At 34.4% G+C, this 17,642-nt stretch overlaps 2 protein-coding genes across 3 annotated transcripts; one reads left to right on the top strand and one right to left on the bottom strand.

The window, feature by feature from the left end:
• Nucleotides 1-1,022: 1,022 nt before the first annotated feature.
• On the bottom strand, nt 1,023-3,330 carry LOC110880020 (inositol polyphosphate multikinase alpha). Of its 2 annotated transcripts, none has more exons than XM_022128571.2 (2): nt 3,179-3,330; nt 1,023-2,067 (listed from the first exon to the last, which is right to left on the bottom strand). In XM_022128571.2, exon 2 carries the CDS (start codon nt 2,063-2,065, stop codon nt 1,172-1,174), a length of 894 nt encoding a protein of 297 aa, XP_021984263.1. In that variant the 5' UTR covers nt 2,066-2,067; nt 3,179-3,330; the 3' UTR covers nt 1,023-1,171. The 2 variants fall into 2 exon arrangements, with proteins under 2 accessions (XP_021984263.1, XP_021984264.1); XM_022128572.2 differs by having other exon boundaries at nt 2,990-3,248.
• Nucleotides 3,331-7,829: 4,499 nt separating this feature from the next.
• Nucleotides 7,830-15,898, top strand: LOC110880022 (ribonuclease TUDOR 1). Its single transcript, XM_022128573.2, has 17 exons — nt 7,830-8,027; nt 9,132-9,291; nt 9,379-9,453; nt 9,542-9,655; nt 9,737-9,832; nt 9,925-10,131; nt 10,211-10,423; nt 10,630-10,737; nt 11,446-11,613; nt 11,703-11,900; nt 12,580-12,942; nt 13,043-13,273; nt 13,353-13,541; nt 13,622-13,699; nt 13,790-13,984; nt 14,087-14,464; nt 15,357-15,898. Exons 2-17 carry the CDS (start codon nt 9,142-9,144, stop codon nt 15,549-15,551), a joined length of 2,958 nt encoding a protein of 985 aa, XP_021984265.1. The 5' UTR covers nt 7,830-8,027; nt 9,132-9,141; the 3' UTR covers nt 15,552-15,898.
• Nucleotides 15,899-17,642: the final 1,744 nt, after the last annotated feature.

Raw genomic sequence — 17,642 nt, 5'->3', positions numbered from 1 at the left:
ATTGTCTATTATATATAGTTTACATGTTTATTCCTTCTAAGTACGACTCCCATACAATTCTTCGTAGAGCTGGAGTAGCGTATATAAAGGGGTGATAGGAAGCAAACATAAACGATGCTTAAAATATCTGCAAGAAAAATATGCTTTCATAATCGAACATAATAGAAAAAATGTTGAGGCAACCTACTGTTTAAAACCATCATAGAAATGAATAATGGAATCAAGAGAACTGGAGGATATTAAAGGCGAAGCGTACAGGTGCTAGAGGAGATTAAAGGCGAAGCGTAAGAGAAGATGAAAGGTGAAGAGTACGGATGGGCAAATAGTAGAAGTCAAGTTTGGGGATTGAATCAAGAGAACTGGAGCAATTTCACAGCCTGGGCTTTGGCTAATGCACCTGGGTTTCTTTTTATTCTGCTATATGTTTTTTTTTAGGTTTGGTTTCATCCTTTCACCTTTTTGCAGCACTACAAAAGAAAATAAAAAGGCTTGAATCTTGTAACATGAGGATTGTCTTGCTCATTTTAGAACTTATTTCCTGTTTTTCATTGGGGAACTTCATAAGTTAGAGAATTTGATTAAAATCATGGTTAGTTTACTATGTGTTCCAAGCGTTTTGCACTTCCATATGAGGTTGTTATTTCTGGATCGAAGATCGCACGTAATGGTTCAAAGATATAATGTGAGTTTGTTTTTATATTTTATAATCTTTATACTTCTGGATCGAAGATTGCACGTTTGATTCGAAGATACACGATGAGTTTGTTTTTATATAGTATAAGCTTTATATAGATATAGCTACAACAATGGGTTGACATGTGACCATTTGATGTGTTTCTAGATGTGGCGGCAGCGCCGCAGCGGTCAAGTTATGAGATCTAAGAGGCAAAGGTCAAGTTATAAGATCCAAGATCCGTCTCTCTATTCACAGTTTTGAAGTTATCGGAGTTGAAAGTACAAGGCAAAGTTTATATGTTACTTTGGAATTTAGAACAAAATTTTGTAGAACAATTTCAACAAAATTTCAACAAATAGACTCATTTATAAGTAAATGGTAAACTAAAAGACGAATACACAATTTCAAGATGCGATTCAGTAAGCGAATAAATTTGAAATTATACACACTGTCATCATAAATTCTTAAAAAAAAAAAAGCAACAATAAGAGAGTTTCAAAGTTCAACCTGGCCGTTTGTACCAGTACAGTCTTTTATCTCTGTAAGTATGTCGGAAATGAACTTTGTCAAAGAACACAAGCCACCCAAGAAATTGTGATCAATAACACCATTACCATCTGTAACATGTGCAAAATCGATAAGTTTGACTTCTGCGTTTGACAAAGCACCTTTTAACCCCAACCTCTTTTCATATACGAAAAGAAAAGAACAAGCATAGAAGTGGTAAAATGTTTGATCTTCAAACCATGCCTTCAATTCCAACAGTTGAGCCAAAATCCCATTAGGCCCATCATAAACAGAAGATGCTAAAGAGCAATCTGGGCCTGGGCCCGAGCCCGTGCCCATTTCCATATCTGCGGATGGGTTAGAAGAAACAAATTTCCTAAGAAGTAGTCTAACATCATCCGGGCCGGTTTTACGTATATAATTTCTATCAGGTTTATAAAACCTTGATTCATCATCGATATAAACTTGCAGCCCGGATAACCTGAATCCCAACGGAATACTTGTGCTTTCTCTATCCTTTTTTAAACATTTTGCAATGTATGCTTCAGAAGCATCCGGGGCCCACGTTCTGGACCCGATTTTGATGTCCATCACAGACGGGTTGACACGAGCGGATGTAAGATCTTGCAACACCATGTGAGGGTGGTCAACGCCAGTAGACGCCTTCATGATTTTGGTGCCGTAATACATAGGGAAGAATTTGCGTATGTGTTCTGGAATATGAGAGTTGGAAGAAAATGATTCGTAAAAGGCTACCTCTTCAGACCCACGATTATCACCCTGCAGAGGTTTGTAAAACCGGCCCGAATCGTCAATGAGCGGGCCGAGCTTCCCGAGCCCAGCTTCGTGTCCGGCAACCTGATGATCGGGGACCTTAAGCATGTCTGTTATCACAAGAACCGAAGAGAAATTGAAAACCAAGTTTATATAATGGTCTGTTTTGAATGGTAGTTGAATGTCAATTTGCAATTGCGAATATTGAAACAATTTGCAAATTGCAAGTTGCAATACCACTTAGGACTGTCCACCACACAAGAGAATAGAAATATATGCTTTAATGATCCATTATATACATGCGTGTGATAAAGGTCTAGATAGAATAAAGCAGTATTAAGATACATAAATTGTATTGGTTGATTTTAAATGAGCATATTAATAAGCCTTTATCTGTCTAACTTTTACTTGATGTGCCCATAATATTCTTCTTTATGAATTCCAGATGCATCGAATATATATATTGCGCTTCGGATTTTTGTCATGTTCAAGATTTACAATTCGTGCAATTTCATCCAATCATTTTTGCAAATTGTTACCCCATTCGTGGTCAATGATCTAGTACGGTACTTCATAATTAAATCAAACGTTATAAGAACATGTTTCCGACACGCTATGAGCAAATTCTATGCCATTTAGACTAACAAAATGAGACGAAAACACACGTAAATTCATATCAAGTCATATGATTTAACCAGTTTAAGCAAAACCAAACCGCATTAGCATTTCCTAATCTAAACTAACCTCAGAGCATCTCTAGATCAGGACATTATATAACTAATAATTAACCTCAAATCACACTGATTTAATGAAATTTTCAACTTAAGACTTAGAAAGGTTGTAAGATAAGAGTATATAAACAAGAAAGCCCATTGGCGCATTTCATCGAACACTTCATAGGCATAAATAAAAGTCAATCATAAACAATAACATATATAGAAGTTTTATTCAATTCAAACCCACAACTCATCCAATCGGTAACAGATATATAAGATTTCCTCTAGATACTCGATCAAAAGAAAGAGAAATCACCGGTTTAAGATGGTCTCTGTTTAAGAACTGTGTTCATTCTTTAATGCATGAACTGAAACCCTTTCACAACTATTTTGAATTAAATCAACAACAATGGATGCGAAATCAAACGCAGAGTTCAATTGGGTACAACTAAAAAAATTCGAAAGATCTGATGCGGTAAATAGTGGAAAATCATGGATTAACTACCTGGATAATATACGATTTCTTTCTGGTTTGGTTTAGAGAGAGAATGTCAACTTGAATAGTTGATCCGGTTGTCACGGGTAAGTATGCGCACCAACTGATGTTAATGGGGGTACCAATTGAATTCATGCGCTTCTATACCGGTTTGAACCGCTATATCTGTATCGGTCTGGATTAGTTTTTGGGTTTTGATCGGTTGAATTAGTTTTTGGGTTTTGATTTTTACTTTTTATTGGCCGATCTTCATTCCAGTTTTAACCTAGCGAGTGGCTACTTTTAACATTCAATCTCCATCGATCAAATCTCAAACTTTTTTCATCACTCCATCGTTCTCCATCACTTCATCTTCATTCCAGACTTCCATCATCATCCACCAATTTCGTTCCAGACTTTCACTTTCATAGTTCGTTCATAGTTAATCACTCCAGTTTGTTCCAGACTGCAGGTCACGATTGGTAAGTCATTTTAATTTTTGTTATTGTTGATAGTAATACGATGTGTGTATATACCTTATAGTCTTAGTTAGTCAACATGTATACATGATGTATCATGCATATGTATGCTAGTAGTTTGTGTATATAAATCTCGATGTATGTGTGTAATTTGTGGAATTATAGAGTTAACTTGTCAACCCGGTTGAACCATTTTTTAGTGTAATTCGATATGATTTAAAAACTGGTTTTTAAAACATTGGGTAAACCCTTAATGAGAAGTTCATTTATTTGATAAACGGATAATACCAAACTTTTTTTTTTCATTTAACTAAACATCATCATCGTACTTAGTAAATCTCACTAATAGCAAAGTGAGACAATCTTACCTCTACCCTATAAGAATAGAGATGCTCCTCCAGCGAGACTCCAGCTCGATAGTAGTTTTTCATTTAACTAAACAAAGAAACCAAAAACACATATGTTGTTTGTTTGTTTACTTTTAGAGTTAATTACATCGTTGATTCCTATGATTTTATCAAAATAACATCATTAGGTACTAATATTTTTAAGTGTATTTTATTAAGGTTCATTTATGTTACTTATGTTTTTAAGGTTCGTTTAAGTGCATTTTCTATTTGTATAAATATCAATATACTACATTAATAACATAATATTGATATTAATATACTATTCATAACATAATATTCTTCTATATATTAAAAAGTGAATGATTTCAACAGATAAAAAGTGAATGATTTCAACAGTAATAATAATAATATAATATAAGTATATTAAAAAAGCAATATTTTGAATAGTAAGATCGTGGGATATGATTGGGCAGGGGTTTACGACATGGGTTGACACGTGGAGTTTGAGCCCCCACACTGGTGAGTGACGTTTCCGTGGGGTATGATGGGGCGTGGCTAGCCCGGCGTGGCTTGGCCAGGTGGTGCGGGGGTTTACGGCATGGGTTGACACGTGGAGTTCAAGCCCCCCCCCCCCACTGGTGAGTGACGTGTCCGTGGGGTATGGTGGGGCGTGGCTAGCCCGGCGTGGCTTGGTCAGGTGTATTAAAATAAAAAATGGCCCGTTATGCCCTAGCCAACAAGCCAATAAGAGCCGGCCACATAGGATCGCTAGCATGCCCCAAGGCCGGCCTTAAACTCCCGCCCAAGGGGCCACGCTCAAACCCAAGCCCACCCGGGGTGGTGATTTGGGCGTTTCTCTCTAATCCACGCCCCAACCTCCGCCCCATACCCTATAGTCTAAGTAGAAAAAGACAATGTTTTGAACCGTAACTAGAAAAGGTTATAATAATAAATATAGTTTTTTTAATTATTTTTATTATCTTCTTTACTTTTTAAGTTAGATAATTTTATGTTAACTGGTGGTACTGGTATCGTAAATACCAATACGGTTATCGGTACATGAAGGTAAAAACCGATACCAGTCTGGTATAGAAAACACCAAAAGTCGGTATCGAATTGATTTTGAAAATCTTTTAGTTCGGAAAATTCGGTACTGCTACCCGGTACCATTTGCTCATCCCTGATCCCGGGTGTCGTACGAACAACAACGGTATCGTGCAACTTTTTTTGTTGATTTTTTTCAACTTTTAATGATTTCTTTTTTTAGTTTCAGATGTAGTGATGAGCTCGGTGCCAACCAATACTGAATCGGTACTGGTATCGAAAATACCAGTTACGGTACCGATATATGAAGGTAAAAAACGGTAGTGAACCGGTAGCAGAAACGCCAAAAGTCGTACCGAATTGGTACTTAAGATCTCTCGGTTCAGAAAATTCGGTACCGGTACCCAGTATCATTTGCTCATCTCTGACCACAGGTTTCATACGAACAACATTATTACCATACAACTTTTTTTGTTGATTTTCTTTTGGTTATCTTTTAGTGTTTTTTCCTATATTTTCTTTTTATTCTTGTGAACGGTTTCGTGCGCAACGCGCTTGTAGTGATTTCAAAACACATGTAAACACAGACTAAATAACAAAAGACGTTCACCGCAACGTGGCGATAGTAAAAAACTAGTTAAATTAATAATTGACAAGTTAATTACTAACAAAAAAATGTATGAAATAGTTATTAACGGTTTTTGAAAAGATGAGAGAAGTGAAAGAGAAATAAAATATTATCTTGTATAAACCAATTACCCTTATTAAAAACTCAAGTGATTCTAAATCTGATGAATTTTACCCATTTAATCAAGACCCTTAATTACTCAATTAGATGATCTTGATGAATTTTACTCATTTAATCAAAACTCTTAATTACTCAATTAGAAGATCAAGATTATTTTATATGCTTCCTATAAAAACACAAATCTATACTATATAATAAAAGAAACCTGTTTTGGGACACTTGTCATTCTCTCATTTAATTGATTAAAATTATTAATAATACTAATAATAATAATATTTAATCTAAACTAATACAATTTTTTATTATTAATAATATTTGATCAAATCTAAAATCTAATCTAATACAATAAAAGATAACAAAATATTTTTTACTAAAAATTATAAAAGATTTACAAATTAAATTAAAAAAAAATTAATGTCAAGAAAAAGGGTCTATTAACGAACAAATTAGTATATTATATGGTTATTACTATTAGCAAAAATCGAATAAGCATATTTTTATCTTTATGTATCTAATCTAACTATAATAAAAGAAATCAACTTTTGGACACGTGTCATTTATTGAAGGTATCATCAAATCTATATTTATCTAAATAAATAAATAATAAATTAATATTAAATCTTATCATACTTTAATAAAATATTATCCGCAAATCTAAATTGTTAATTTAATATACTTTTAAAACAAATACATCTCTTATCTACTTATCTTATATTAAATATATAAATAATAAATTAATATTAAATGTTATCCTAATTTATTAAAAATATAACTTTTTTTATTATTTGGTATACAAAATTATGTTTATTCAACTCGTGTAAAACGCGGGGTTTTTAAGGATATAATTTTTTTTGTTATTTGGTAGATTTTTCAACCCGACTTATACACGGGTTTTTTAAAGATACGACGTTTTTAGTATTTAATATACAAAATTACATTTGTTTATGATATAATTTTTTTTATTATTTGGTAGATTTTTCAACCCGACTATAAACGAATTTTTTAAAGATACGACGTTTTTAGTATTTAATATACAAAATTACATTTATTTAATCTGTGTAATATATATGGTTTTTAAAGATATAACACTTTTTTAGATCTATTCAACACGTGTAATATATGAGGTTTTTAAGGATGTAATTTTTTATTATTTGGTAGATTTATTCAACCCGATTATACACGGGTTTTTTTAAAGATACGGCGTTTTTAGTATTTAGTATACAAAATTACATTTATTTAATCTTTGTAATACACATGGTTTTTAAAGATATAATTTTTTATTATTCGATATATAGGTTCATAAAGATATAACTTTTTTATTATTTAATATATAAAATTACATTTATTCATCCCGTGTAATACACGGGGTTCTAACCTAGTTTCTATTATATCATAACCCGTTAGATGATCAAAATTATTTTATATGCTTCCTATAAAAAAAAACTCTATTATATTGTAACCCTAAAAAAATTTTATATGCTACCTATAAAAAAACACAAATTTCTATTATATTGTAACCCTAAAAAATTATATGACGGATAATCCTTATATTCATCGGGTCTAATTACCTTTTTAGATATGTATAAATTTAAATTATAATAAATTTTTTATAATCCTTATACTCATCGGGTCCAATTACCAAAATTTAAATTATAATAAATATTTGAAATCTTATTATTCTTGGTGTATAAATTTAAATTATAATAAATATTTTGAAATCTTATTATTCTTGGTATTTTTTGTTCGTATAAATTTTATGACCTACCGACCAATTAATTTCATAATTTTCGTTTAAACATTAATTATTTGATTTTTGAGAGAGAGAGATACAGTTGTAACAGAAACACGTGACCCACACACGTGTCACATTCCAATTCGCCAACAAATCATACGTGGAACTAAAATCTCGTCATAGATACTGATCTGGTACTGGTAACCCAAACACGAATGCAGTCAGAATTAGTTGCCTCAAACCTCATGGTATTTTTGGTAATTTACCCTAAATAGAGGGGCATGTTCATCACCTTTTTTTTCATCCCTCCTGTATAAATACACCCCCTTTTTATGTAACAAAACTTTCTCCGCCGGCCTAACTACTTCCAGTGGTCTCAACCTCTAATCACCATCGTTTTCGATCTAAATTAGCCTTAATTATGTGCTAATTTTAATAATTATCCATCCAAAGTTGATTTTTGTTATCAGTTTGTTCGTTTTTGGTGCGTGTTTCGCTTGATCGATCCACTACAGGCAACGTTCAGGTATTGTTCTATTCGGATCTATAACATGTTATGAATCCGCCTGTTTACATGCAGGAGAATGGGAGATTACGTGTTATTTGATAGATCGGAGTGGTTGAATTGATTTTGTTTAGTGGATTGTTGATTTGTAATGATTGTTTGAGATTTATGATGTGATTGGAGTGTTAATGTGTTTGTTCGTGATAGTTTTATTGTTGAAAATTAATTTGTTTTATTCTGGCACGTGGATCTGTAGTTTGGTGCACTAATCACTATAGGTTTATACCTTGGATGTAGATTCATGTGATGTGATTTGATTAGTGTGTCATCTTTTAACCGTTGTTTAATTAGGTTGTGACAGATTTTTATGTGATGTGGATTGTATGTTAGAGCATTACATAATTTAACTAAAATACACCTTTTTCGCTGAACTCTGTTTATTTTTTAAAAACCTCTCGCATCCGATTCTGTATCTTACACACTTGTTTTATTGCTTTTTCTCGGTTTTATACACTCACAAAATTATATTTAGAGATGAGTAGTAGAGCATAAAATACACAAAACTATATATATTTCTGTATAATTTGTAGAAAATGCGGTTTTAGAGATTCCAATGGGAATGCTCTTTGTGGATTTATCTTGATGTTAAATTTCTTCTCAAGGTCTTGGACATTGGAAATTTGGTTTTTTGTACATTTAGATGTGTTTTGGAGTGTGCATGTTATACCTGAAAGGCTGAAAAGAATCTTCTTTATAGTCTTGTTGTGATAATAGCTTGATCTGTGGTTTAGATGCTTTGAATGAAGAAGGCGATGTGACTTTATTGAAACGTGTAATGGTGGTGGTTAATTATGTTGTAACGAGTAAAGGCTAAAGATATACTGTTACTCGTATAACATGAAGTTTGAGATGTTGTTATGTGGTTTTTTGTATGAAAGAAAGTATTAAGGATGTTTATCGCCTGCCAGATTTTTTAGTTTTAAAAATCAAACTATGTGCCATGTGTTTTCTGAGATGTTAGTTTATATTGACCGTTTAGCTTATGTGGGTGCGCCTTTCCTTTGGGAGCTTAGTTGCAACTGTGATGTAAGTTTTAATGCCGTGTATTTATTTTTTGTTTTGTAGATCTTTAGTGATGGCACAACCAGCTGGAAATTCACGATGGCTGAGAGGAAAAGTGAAGGCTGTTTTATCTGGGGACACGTTGGTGATTATGGGAATGACCAAAGCGGAAATCCCGCCTGAGAAGACTGTTGTGTTGGCTCATCTTTCGGCTCCAAGACTGGTATGTCTATTCCTTAAATACCAGAGTTCTTAATTGTTGTTGATGGACGTTACTAAACAACGCTTTAAATTTATTTATTATATATAGGCACGTCGAGGTGGCCAGGATGACCCGTTTGCATGGGATAGCAGAGAATTTCTACGAAAGCTGTGCATTGGAAAGGTTCTTATACATAGAACCTTCTGCTGCTTTTTCTAATATCATGTTGCATTCTGTCATTAACTGATACTTTATTCTTTTTTTTTACTAGGATGTTGTTTTTAGAACGGAATACACCATCCCAAATTTCTCTAGGGAATTCTGCAGTGTTTTCATCGGTACTACAAATGTCGGAAATGAGATTGTTACTCATGGCTGGGCGAAGGTAATTTTAATTCCTTTACTAGCGTATATAACTTTTAAATTTCGCCTTTGCATTAAGCATAGCTGCAATTACTGAATTCAGGTTAAGGAGGTTAAGGGAGAGGTGACTCCTGAGCATACTGAACTGTTACGCCTTGAAGAACAAGCCAGACAACAAGGCATAGGTTTATGGGACAGGGTTAGTTACTGTTACTTAACCCAAATAATTACTAATGTTATCGATAAGTTTATTGTTATATAATCGATTTTGTGTTGTCGTTTTCAATTTAGTCCCCCGGTTCTGTTGATGCTGCTATCAGAAACCTCCCTCCGTCTGCTGTCGGTGATCCCAGCAATTTAGACGCAATGGGCCTCTTAGCTGCAAACAAAGGCAAACCGTTGGAAGCTATTGTAGAACAAGTTCGTGATGGGAGCTCGCTTCGCGTTTATCTGCTTCCGGAATTTCAGTTTGTTCAAGTATTTGTTGCCGGAATCCAGGTAGGAAGTTCATTAACATATACATTTTTATTGATACTTTGCTGTTAATGTAACCTTATTATTATGTTTTGTTTATCAGGCACCATCAATGGGACGAAAACAAACACAAGAATCTACAATTGCGTCTGATATACCGTCTGATGAACCAAACGGGGACAGTAATGCGGAATCTCGTGGGCCCTTAACATCAGCTCAGAGAATTACAGCGTCACCAGCCTTTAATGAAGTTTCACCTGATGCTTTTGGAAGGGAGGCAAAACATTTTACCGAAATTCGTGTGCTAAACAGAGATGTACGTTATCTATTAGTTAAACGTGTATTATTATTATTACTATTATTATTATTATTATTATTATTATTATTATTATTATTATTATTATTATTATTATTATTATTATTATTATTATTATTCTATTGGCAATGATATGATCTGACACATTGCTTGATAGAACTGCTGAGTTGAAAGTTCATCTAGTTTGCTAATGATGTAACCTACAGGTCCGCATTGTTCTCGAGGGTGTTGACAAGTTTAGCAATTTGATTGGTTCTGTGTATTACGCTGACGGTGAATCACCAAAAGACCTCGCATTGGAGCTTATTGAAAATGTATGTTATGCTCTTTTAGTTCTACAGTATCTGATCAATGCATCACAATCTAATCGTTTTTGTGAGTTGACAAAATTCACCCCTCAACCCCCAAAATTGACAAAAATAACTAACTTGACAAAAATGACACCCCCTACTTTCCAACTTGACAAAAAGGCCCCAATACTTTCTAACTTTTCGTTAAATCTCAAACCTTTGACATAAATTCGAGTTCGTTTATGCTTTAACGTATTTTTTGTGTGAAAACGAGTCGGGTCAATTATAAAATGTTTTCTTTTTATGTGCATTTTGAGTTGGACTACGTTTTGACGTAAATTTTGTTTGGAAACAAATCGGGTCAAATGTAATACGTCTTGATTCGATGGTATAAATTTGAGTTAGCGTATGTTTCGACGTAAATTTAGCTCGGAAACGAGTCTGGTCGATTGTAGGCTATATGTTATCATGTCGCTTACGGCGCCGCCGCAACGCGCGGCGGGTAAAAAAACTAGTTAATCAATCAAAATGCATTAACACATTTTTAAGCTTTATTTTTTTCATGATGTTTCCATTCTCTTTTTTTAATGTCTTGTATATCAAACACTTCTTTTTCTAAAATGTGAGTAACTCTCTCTACCCCATGAACAATGATATGCTACTTGATATATATAACTACATAAGAAGATTTTTTTGACTTTTCTTTTATTTTGTTATTATGTTCTTGTGTAGGGATATGCAAAGTATGTCGAATGGAGTGCGAGTATGATGGAAGACGAAGCCAGAAGGAAGTTAAAGGCTGCAGAACTTCAAGCAAAGAAGACTAAGTTGAGGCTTTGGACAAACTATGTACCTCCATCTACAAACTCAAAGGCAATATCCGACAATTTCACCGGAAAGGTTGGTCAAACTACGCTTCATGTAAACTCTCTTCTTTCAAATCGTAAAGCTCACTTGAACCTTATTATTATTATTTTTTTATTTTACAGGTGGTTGAAGTTGTTAGTGGAGACTGCATCATCGTTGCCGATGATTCTCTACCGTTTGGCAGTCCAGCAGCTGAACGACGAGTCAATCTTTCAAGTATCAGGTGCCCTAAACTCGGAAATCCTAGAAGAGAGGAGAAACCCGCTCCTTATGCCCGTGAAGCAAGAGAATTTCTAAGAACAAGATTAATCGGCAATCAAGTATGACACTGTTTCTGCAATTTGTTTTTAACTAATTTCTAGAGGTGGTTTGATGGGCGGGTCAGATGAAGGAAAATAGCTTACATTGAAGCTAGCCATAAGTCCATAACAGTAAATTTGAAATGGGCCAGGTCTGATTTGGACCTTTGGTTGTTCTTAATCGCGAATAGCGGTAAATAGTGACAAGCTACCTATACGCTACGTAGCGATAGCGAGCACTATTTGATATTTAGCGATAACGTATTAGAATTCTTTTAAAATAAAAATTAGGGTTTTATTCACAAATTTAAGGTTTTTTTGATGCAATTAGTGAAGATTATAGTTGTTTGGTCGATTAAAAGGCCTAAAAATTTGGTTTTTAATATTAAAAAAAAAAAAGAAAAAAAACCCTAATTGTCGCTATTTCACACTATTGAGCGCTAAACATCGGATAGCGTGATCCAGCGCTAGGCTACGCTATTTGCTATAGCACTCGCTATCATCGCTATTAATAACTATGTGACCTGCAAACATTTTTCCGTCCATTTTTATTTTTATGTTGTAAACAAAAAACGCATTAATTATGATACATGAAAGGTAATCTAAATCTTTGGTTATATGCATTAAAAAACAAGATTCTTAAATTTATAATAAAAGTTGTCAAGTGATTTTAATATTTTGAGTTATCATTCAAACACAGGTTCAAGTTTCAATGGAATATTCTAGAAAGGTCCCGCTTGCGGATGGATCTGCTGCTCCAGCTGGGCCGACGGATTCACGGGTGATGGGGTTTGGGTCCGTCTTCTTGTTGTCTCAAGGAAAGGAAAGAGAAGATGTACCGTCAACAACCCCCGCAACAGCAGCGGGTCAACAGCCCGGTGTAAATGTTGCTGAGCTCATCATTGCCCGTGGGTTAGGCACCGTCATTAGACATAGAGACTTCGAGGAAAGATCAAATTACTATGATAATCTTCTCGCTGCTGAATCTCGTGCTACTGCTGGGCGAAAAGGGATTCATTCCGCCAAAGATCCACCTAGTATGCACGTCACAGATCTCTTGACGGTTAGAAACTCTCAACTAATCTAATTATGACCATTGACTAATGACCATTGACCAGCGTGCTTGTAATTGTATCGTTATAATTTGAGTTTTATTATTTTAGACCTCAGCCAAGAAAGCGAAAGATTTCCTCCCGTTTCTGCAACGTAATAGGAGGATGACAGCTGTCGTCGAATATGTCCTCAGTGGTCATAGGTTTAAACTATTCGTCCCAAAAGAAACTTGCAGCATTGCTTTCTCGTTATCCGGTGTTAGATGCCCAGGTCGTGACGAGCCTTACTCTAACGACGCTATTTCACTTATGAGACGCAAGATCATGCAGAGGGATGTAGAGGTAATATTCTTTTTTTTTTTTACCTTGATGCTTATAAGTTCGTGATTTAGGTTATTAAGATTTTTTTTGGTGGGGTCAGATTGAAGTGGAAACAGTTGATAGAACCGGGACCTTCTTGGGTACATTGTGGGAATCAAAAACGAACGTTGGGGTCATCCTTCTAGAAGCTGGCCTTGCAAGACTTCAAACAGGGTTTGGGGCTGATAGGATTCCCGATGCTCATCTTCTCGCTCAGGCTGAGCAGTCTGCCAAAAAGCAGAAATTAAAGGCAAGACTCGAGAGCTTTGTTTTTATAAGCATCTGTTAGATTAGATTGTGGAACGACTCTGATTGATCGTTTTGTTGCAGATATGGGAAAACTATGTAGAAGGAGAGGAAGTTTCTAACGGTGCAACTAACGATAAAAAACAGAAAGAAGAGCTTAAGGTTTGTAGAATATTATTATTACTTATATTAATTAAACGAAGTCTATTTTGTTTGATGTGCTAATATTATTAATGAAATGCTTAATTGTAGGTAGTGGTGACTGAAGTTCTCGGTGGAGGCAAGTTCTATGTTCAGGCTGTTGAAGATAAGAAAGTTGCGTCTATCCAACAGCAACTTGCTTCTTTAAACCTCAAAGAAGCACCCGTGATTGGTGCGTTTAATCCAAAGAAGGGCGATATCGTCCTTGCACAGTTTAGCGCAGATAACTCATGGAACCGGGCAATGGTGAGACGACGGATTTTTCTTCCTTTTAGGTTTACAATGTTGATAATATAATCTCTTTTTAATATAAATTTTAACAAAATGTTTGTTATATTGATGTGTAAGGTTGTAACTGGTCCACGTGGCCCCGTTCAATCCGCTAAAGACAAATTCGAGGTGTTTTACATCGATTACGGAAATCAAGAAACTGTTACTTACAGCCAGTTACGACCTCTGGATGCATCTGTATCCTCTGCACCTGGACTGGCTCAGCTTTGCCAGCTGGCATACTTAAAGGTGCCTACCTTGGAAGAGGATTACGGACAGGAAGCCGCTATGTATTTAAGTGAAAACACACTTAGTGAGCCGAAGGCATTCAAGGCGGTAATTGAGGAGAGAGATGCTTCCGGAGGAAAAGTCAAAGGTCAAGGAACTGGAAACATTCTCTTGGTAACTTTGATCGATGAGGAGTCTGATACCAGCATTAACTCCATCATGCTCAAGGTTCGTATGCCCGAAACTTTCTTTTCGCTTTTCGTACACAGGTCGGGTTGACCTGAAACTTTATTTGTTCCAAACTTTTGTAACCTCTTTTTAACAGATTTTTATCTTGTCAAGTATGATTACAAAATTACTTTTTCAGAAATAACATAAAGAGAAAACTTCCGTTTTGCTCCCTGTGGTTTGATCACTTTAACGGTTTTGCTCCAAACCTTTAAAAATAGCCATTTTGCTCCTTGATGGTTCGGTTTTTTTGCCAGTTTGCTCCCCGCCTCTAACTCCATCCAAATTGTTTGTGTTTCCAATTTGCTCCCCGCAGGGAGCAAACTGGCAACAAAACCAAAACATCAGGGAGTAAAATGGCTATTTTTAAAGGTTTGGGGCAAAACCGTTAAAGTGACCAAACCACAGGGAGCAAAACGGAAGTTTACTCTAACATAAATGTTTGAAGAAAGTGGTTTTGGAGAAATAAGCTTAGTTGCCACGAAACTGAAATCCAACAAAATTTTGGTTTATCTTATACTGAATCAGCCCTTAAAAGATATAATTTCAATATTTGACCCGTTTTCTGTTAAGTGACTGAGCTGTTAGAGATGAACATAAACCGAATGAACCCATTTATTATATTAATAAAAGAGGAAAGTACACGGATAGTCCATGTGGTTTTCCAAAATTTTGGATTTGGTCCCTAGCTTTCCAAAAGTACACGGATTTGGTCCTCTGGTTTGCACTGGGGACTAAATGCGTTACAAAGTGCAAACCACCGGGGCCATCCATGTACTTTTGGAAAGTTTGCGACCAAATCCAAAATTTTGGAAAACCACAAGGACTAATCGTGTACTTTACTCTTAATTAAAATGGATAAAAGTTGTCACAAAATCTGAAAATGGTACAGGGAGGAGTAGCAAGGTTGGAGAAAAGGAGGAGATGGGAGCCGAAAGACAGACAACAAATGCTGGATGAACTAGAAAAGTTCCAGGCAGAAGCGCGTACGAAAAGGTTGGGGATGTGGGAATACGGTGATATCGAGTCTGATGATGATGAGAACCCGCTGCCTAGTGCTAAGAAAACTGGTGCTGGAAAACGTTAAGAAAAAAACCGTTGCAGCTAGTAGAGATTATCACAAAGGCTCTACTAAAATCCTTTGTTTATGGGAGAGATGACATGCTGCAAAGAAAAACTAAAAAGTTGATGTTTATGTCCTTTGGAGATTTTGCCGTTTCTTCTTCTCTCTCTCTTTTTTTTTTTTTTTTTTTTTTTTTTGAGTAGAGGACAGTTTTGACAGTTTTCTTTGTTTTTTCTTTATCGTCGTCTCCGTAGTCTATATTTATACAGACTCTTAATAAGGCCAGCAGTGATGTTGTTAGGATAAGAGTTTAACTGAGACCATAAGCGGATGTTTGTTTGTTTGTGATATAAGTTTACATTCCGTGCTCTTTCGACTTTGTTTTAGATATCTTTATTTTTTCTCTTATCATTTTTTCTTGCAATGTTTAAAGCGTAGTGCTTACGGCGGAGGTGGTATGGTTGAGAGAAAAAATTGCAGGTTTGGTGTAAGGTCACGAACGTACCTTTTTTTCTTGGTTCTTCAATGGCGATGGCGGGTAAAGAGAGGCAATGGTGAGAAAATACATATTGTCCAAGAGCTTGTAGGATGGAGACTGGGGAAAATGGCACATGAAGTGCTAACCCACTTAGTAGAGTTCACGCCTCTTAGTGAGGTCACATGTTCAAATTTAGTTTATATTTTTATGTAAAATATAGTAGAAATAACATTTGTAGGTCACATGTTCAAATTTAGGGGGTGTTTGGGATTGCGTTTCAACCTGATTATTTGATTATTGTGTTTTGAAATCGTAAAAAATCTATTTTGAGTGTTTGGTAAAAAATTAATAAAAAGTGATTTTTTACGTTTTGTAGAGTTCAAAACGTGATAATCCATAAGTAGGTCACCCCTTGCTGCAGGAAAACGTGATAATCCAAAAACTGATTTTTTACGTTTTCACTTATTTATTTTTTTAAAATATATATACTTGCCAAACACCCAAATAGTTGATTATCTGATTATTGTGATATGAAACAACATAATCAAATCCAAACAATATTGATTATCTGATTATTGTGATATCAAACAACATAATCAAATCCAAACACTATCTTTCTGCAGCACGTTTTGTTACAGCTAATTATTTGATTCTGATTATTCAAAACGTATAATCTATTTTCAAAACTCAACCCCAAACACCCCCTTAGTTTAGATTTTTGTGTAAAATATAGTAGAAATAACATTTGTTAAAAAAATCTAACTTATAATAAACGAACCCAAATAATGCCATATGACATTTTCTCATTCAACCTCATAAATTTTAAAAGTGATGTGTTATGAAAGGGATTTTACCAAATTACACCTCAATGCATTAGAAAAGCATTTTTAATCCTTTGAAAGTTGAAACCATATATTTCTTTTTTCATCATTAGGTGTAACTTCCGGATTTTTTTAATAATAAATAAGTAATAACAAATTATTTTACTTTTAAATTTCAATAGTTTTATTATTTAAATAACCTTTTCAATAAGTTTTTATTATTTTGTTGAATGTTTATCACTTTTTTCAAATATAATGTTTTAAAATTTTATAATTCAATTAATAATACGAAGAAAGATATATCTACTTGTTGCACTAGCACTTTTAGTGCTTTTACTTGATACACTAAATAAATATTGTTACTTTAGTATTACTTTAGTTTAGTGTATTAGTTTTTGTTTTTATTTTCCAACTTTTAATATACTAGTATTTAGGACCCTAGTCGTTGTGGCTGGATTGTTAAACCGAACAAAAGATATACGTAAAAAAGTTGAACCATGTACACATATTGTGGCGTGTTAACACACCAATTTCAGACTGAAACGTAAACCATTGTCGTAGAAAAAAATAACTAAGTCGAAACTGTAACAACCACGTAAAAAAATAAAATAGAAAAAGTTTAATGATTTGTTCATCTGTGGTTAGATGACTCGTACATTATCACGCGTAATTTCATTTTAAACGAAACATACATCAAAACGTAAATAAAAATAAAACTGATAAGCCGAACCATCATTTTTATGCTTTGATTCCTCTTTATCACCACTTTTAGGCTTTGATTCCTCTTTAAACGTCATATAATATTTAAATTTACTA

This window comes from Helianthus annuus, chromosome 9, assembly GCF_002127325.2.
Source record: "Helianthus annuus cultivar XRQ/B chromosome 9, HanXRQr2.0-SUNRISE, whole genome shotgun sequence".
NCBI lineage: Eukaryota > Viridiplantae > Streptophyta > Magnoliopsida > Asterales > Asteraceae > Helianthus > Helianthus annuus.
The sequence above is the reverse complement of the archived record's forward strand: the minus strand, read 5'-3'. Positions and strand labels throughout refer to the sequence as shown.

What these genes read in the sequence shown, in the direction of transcription:
- LOC110880020 (XM_022128571.2), bottom strand. Translation starts at nt 2,065, where the DNA reads ATGCTTAAGGTCCCCGATCATCAGGTTGCCGGACACGAAGCTGGGCTC.
- LOC110880022 (XM_022128573.2), top strand. Translation starts at nt 9,142, where the DNA reads ATGGCACAACCAGCTGGAAATTCACGATGGCTGAGAGGAAAAGTGAAG. An exon ending in ATCTTTCGGCTCCAAGACTG is followed by an intron (nt 9,292 to 9,378) that starts GTATGTCTATTC and finishes TATTATATATAG; the next exon opens with GCACGTCGAGGTGGCCAGGA. An exon ending in GCATAGGTTTATGGGACAGG is followed by an intron (nt 9,833 to 9,924) that starts GTTAGTTACTGT and finishes TTTTCAATTTAG; the next exon opens with TCCCCCGGTTCTGTTGATGC.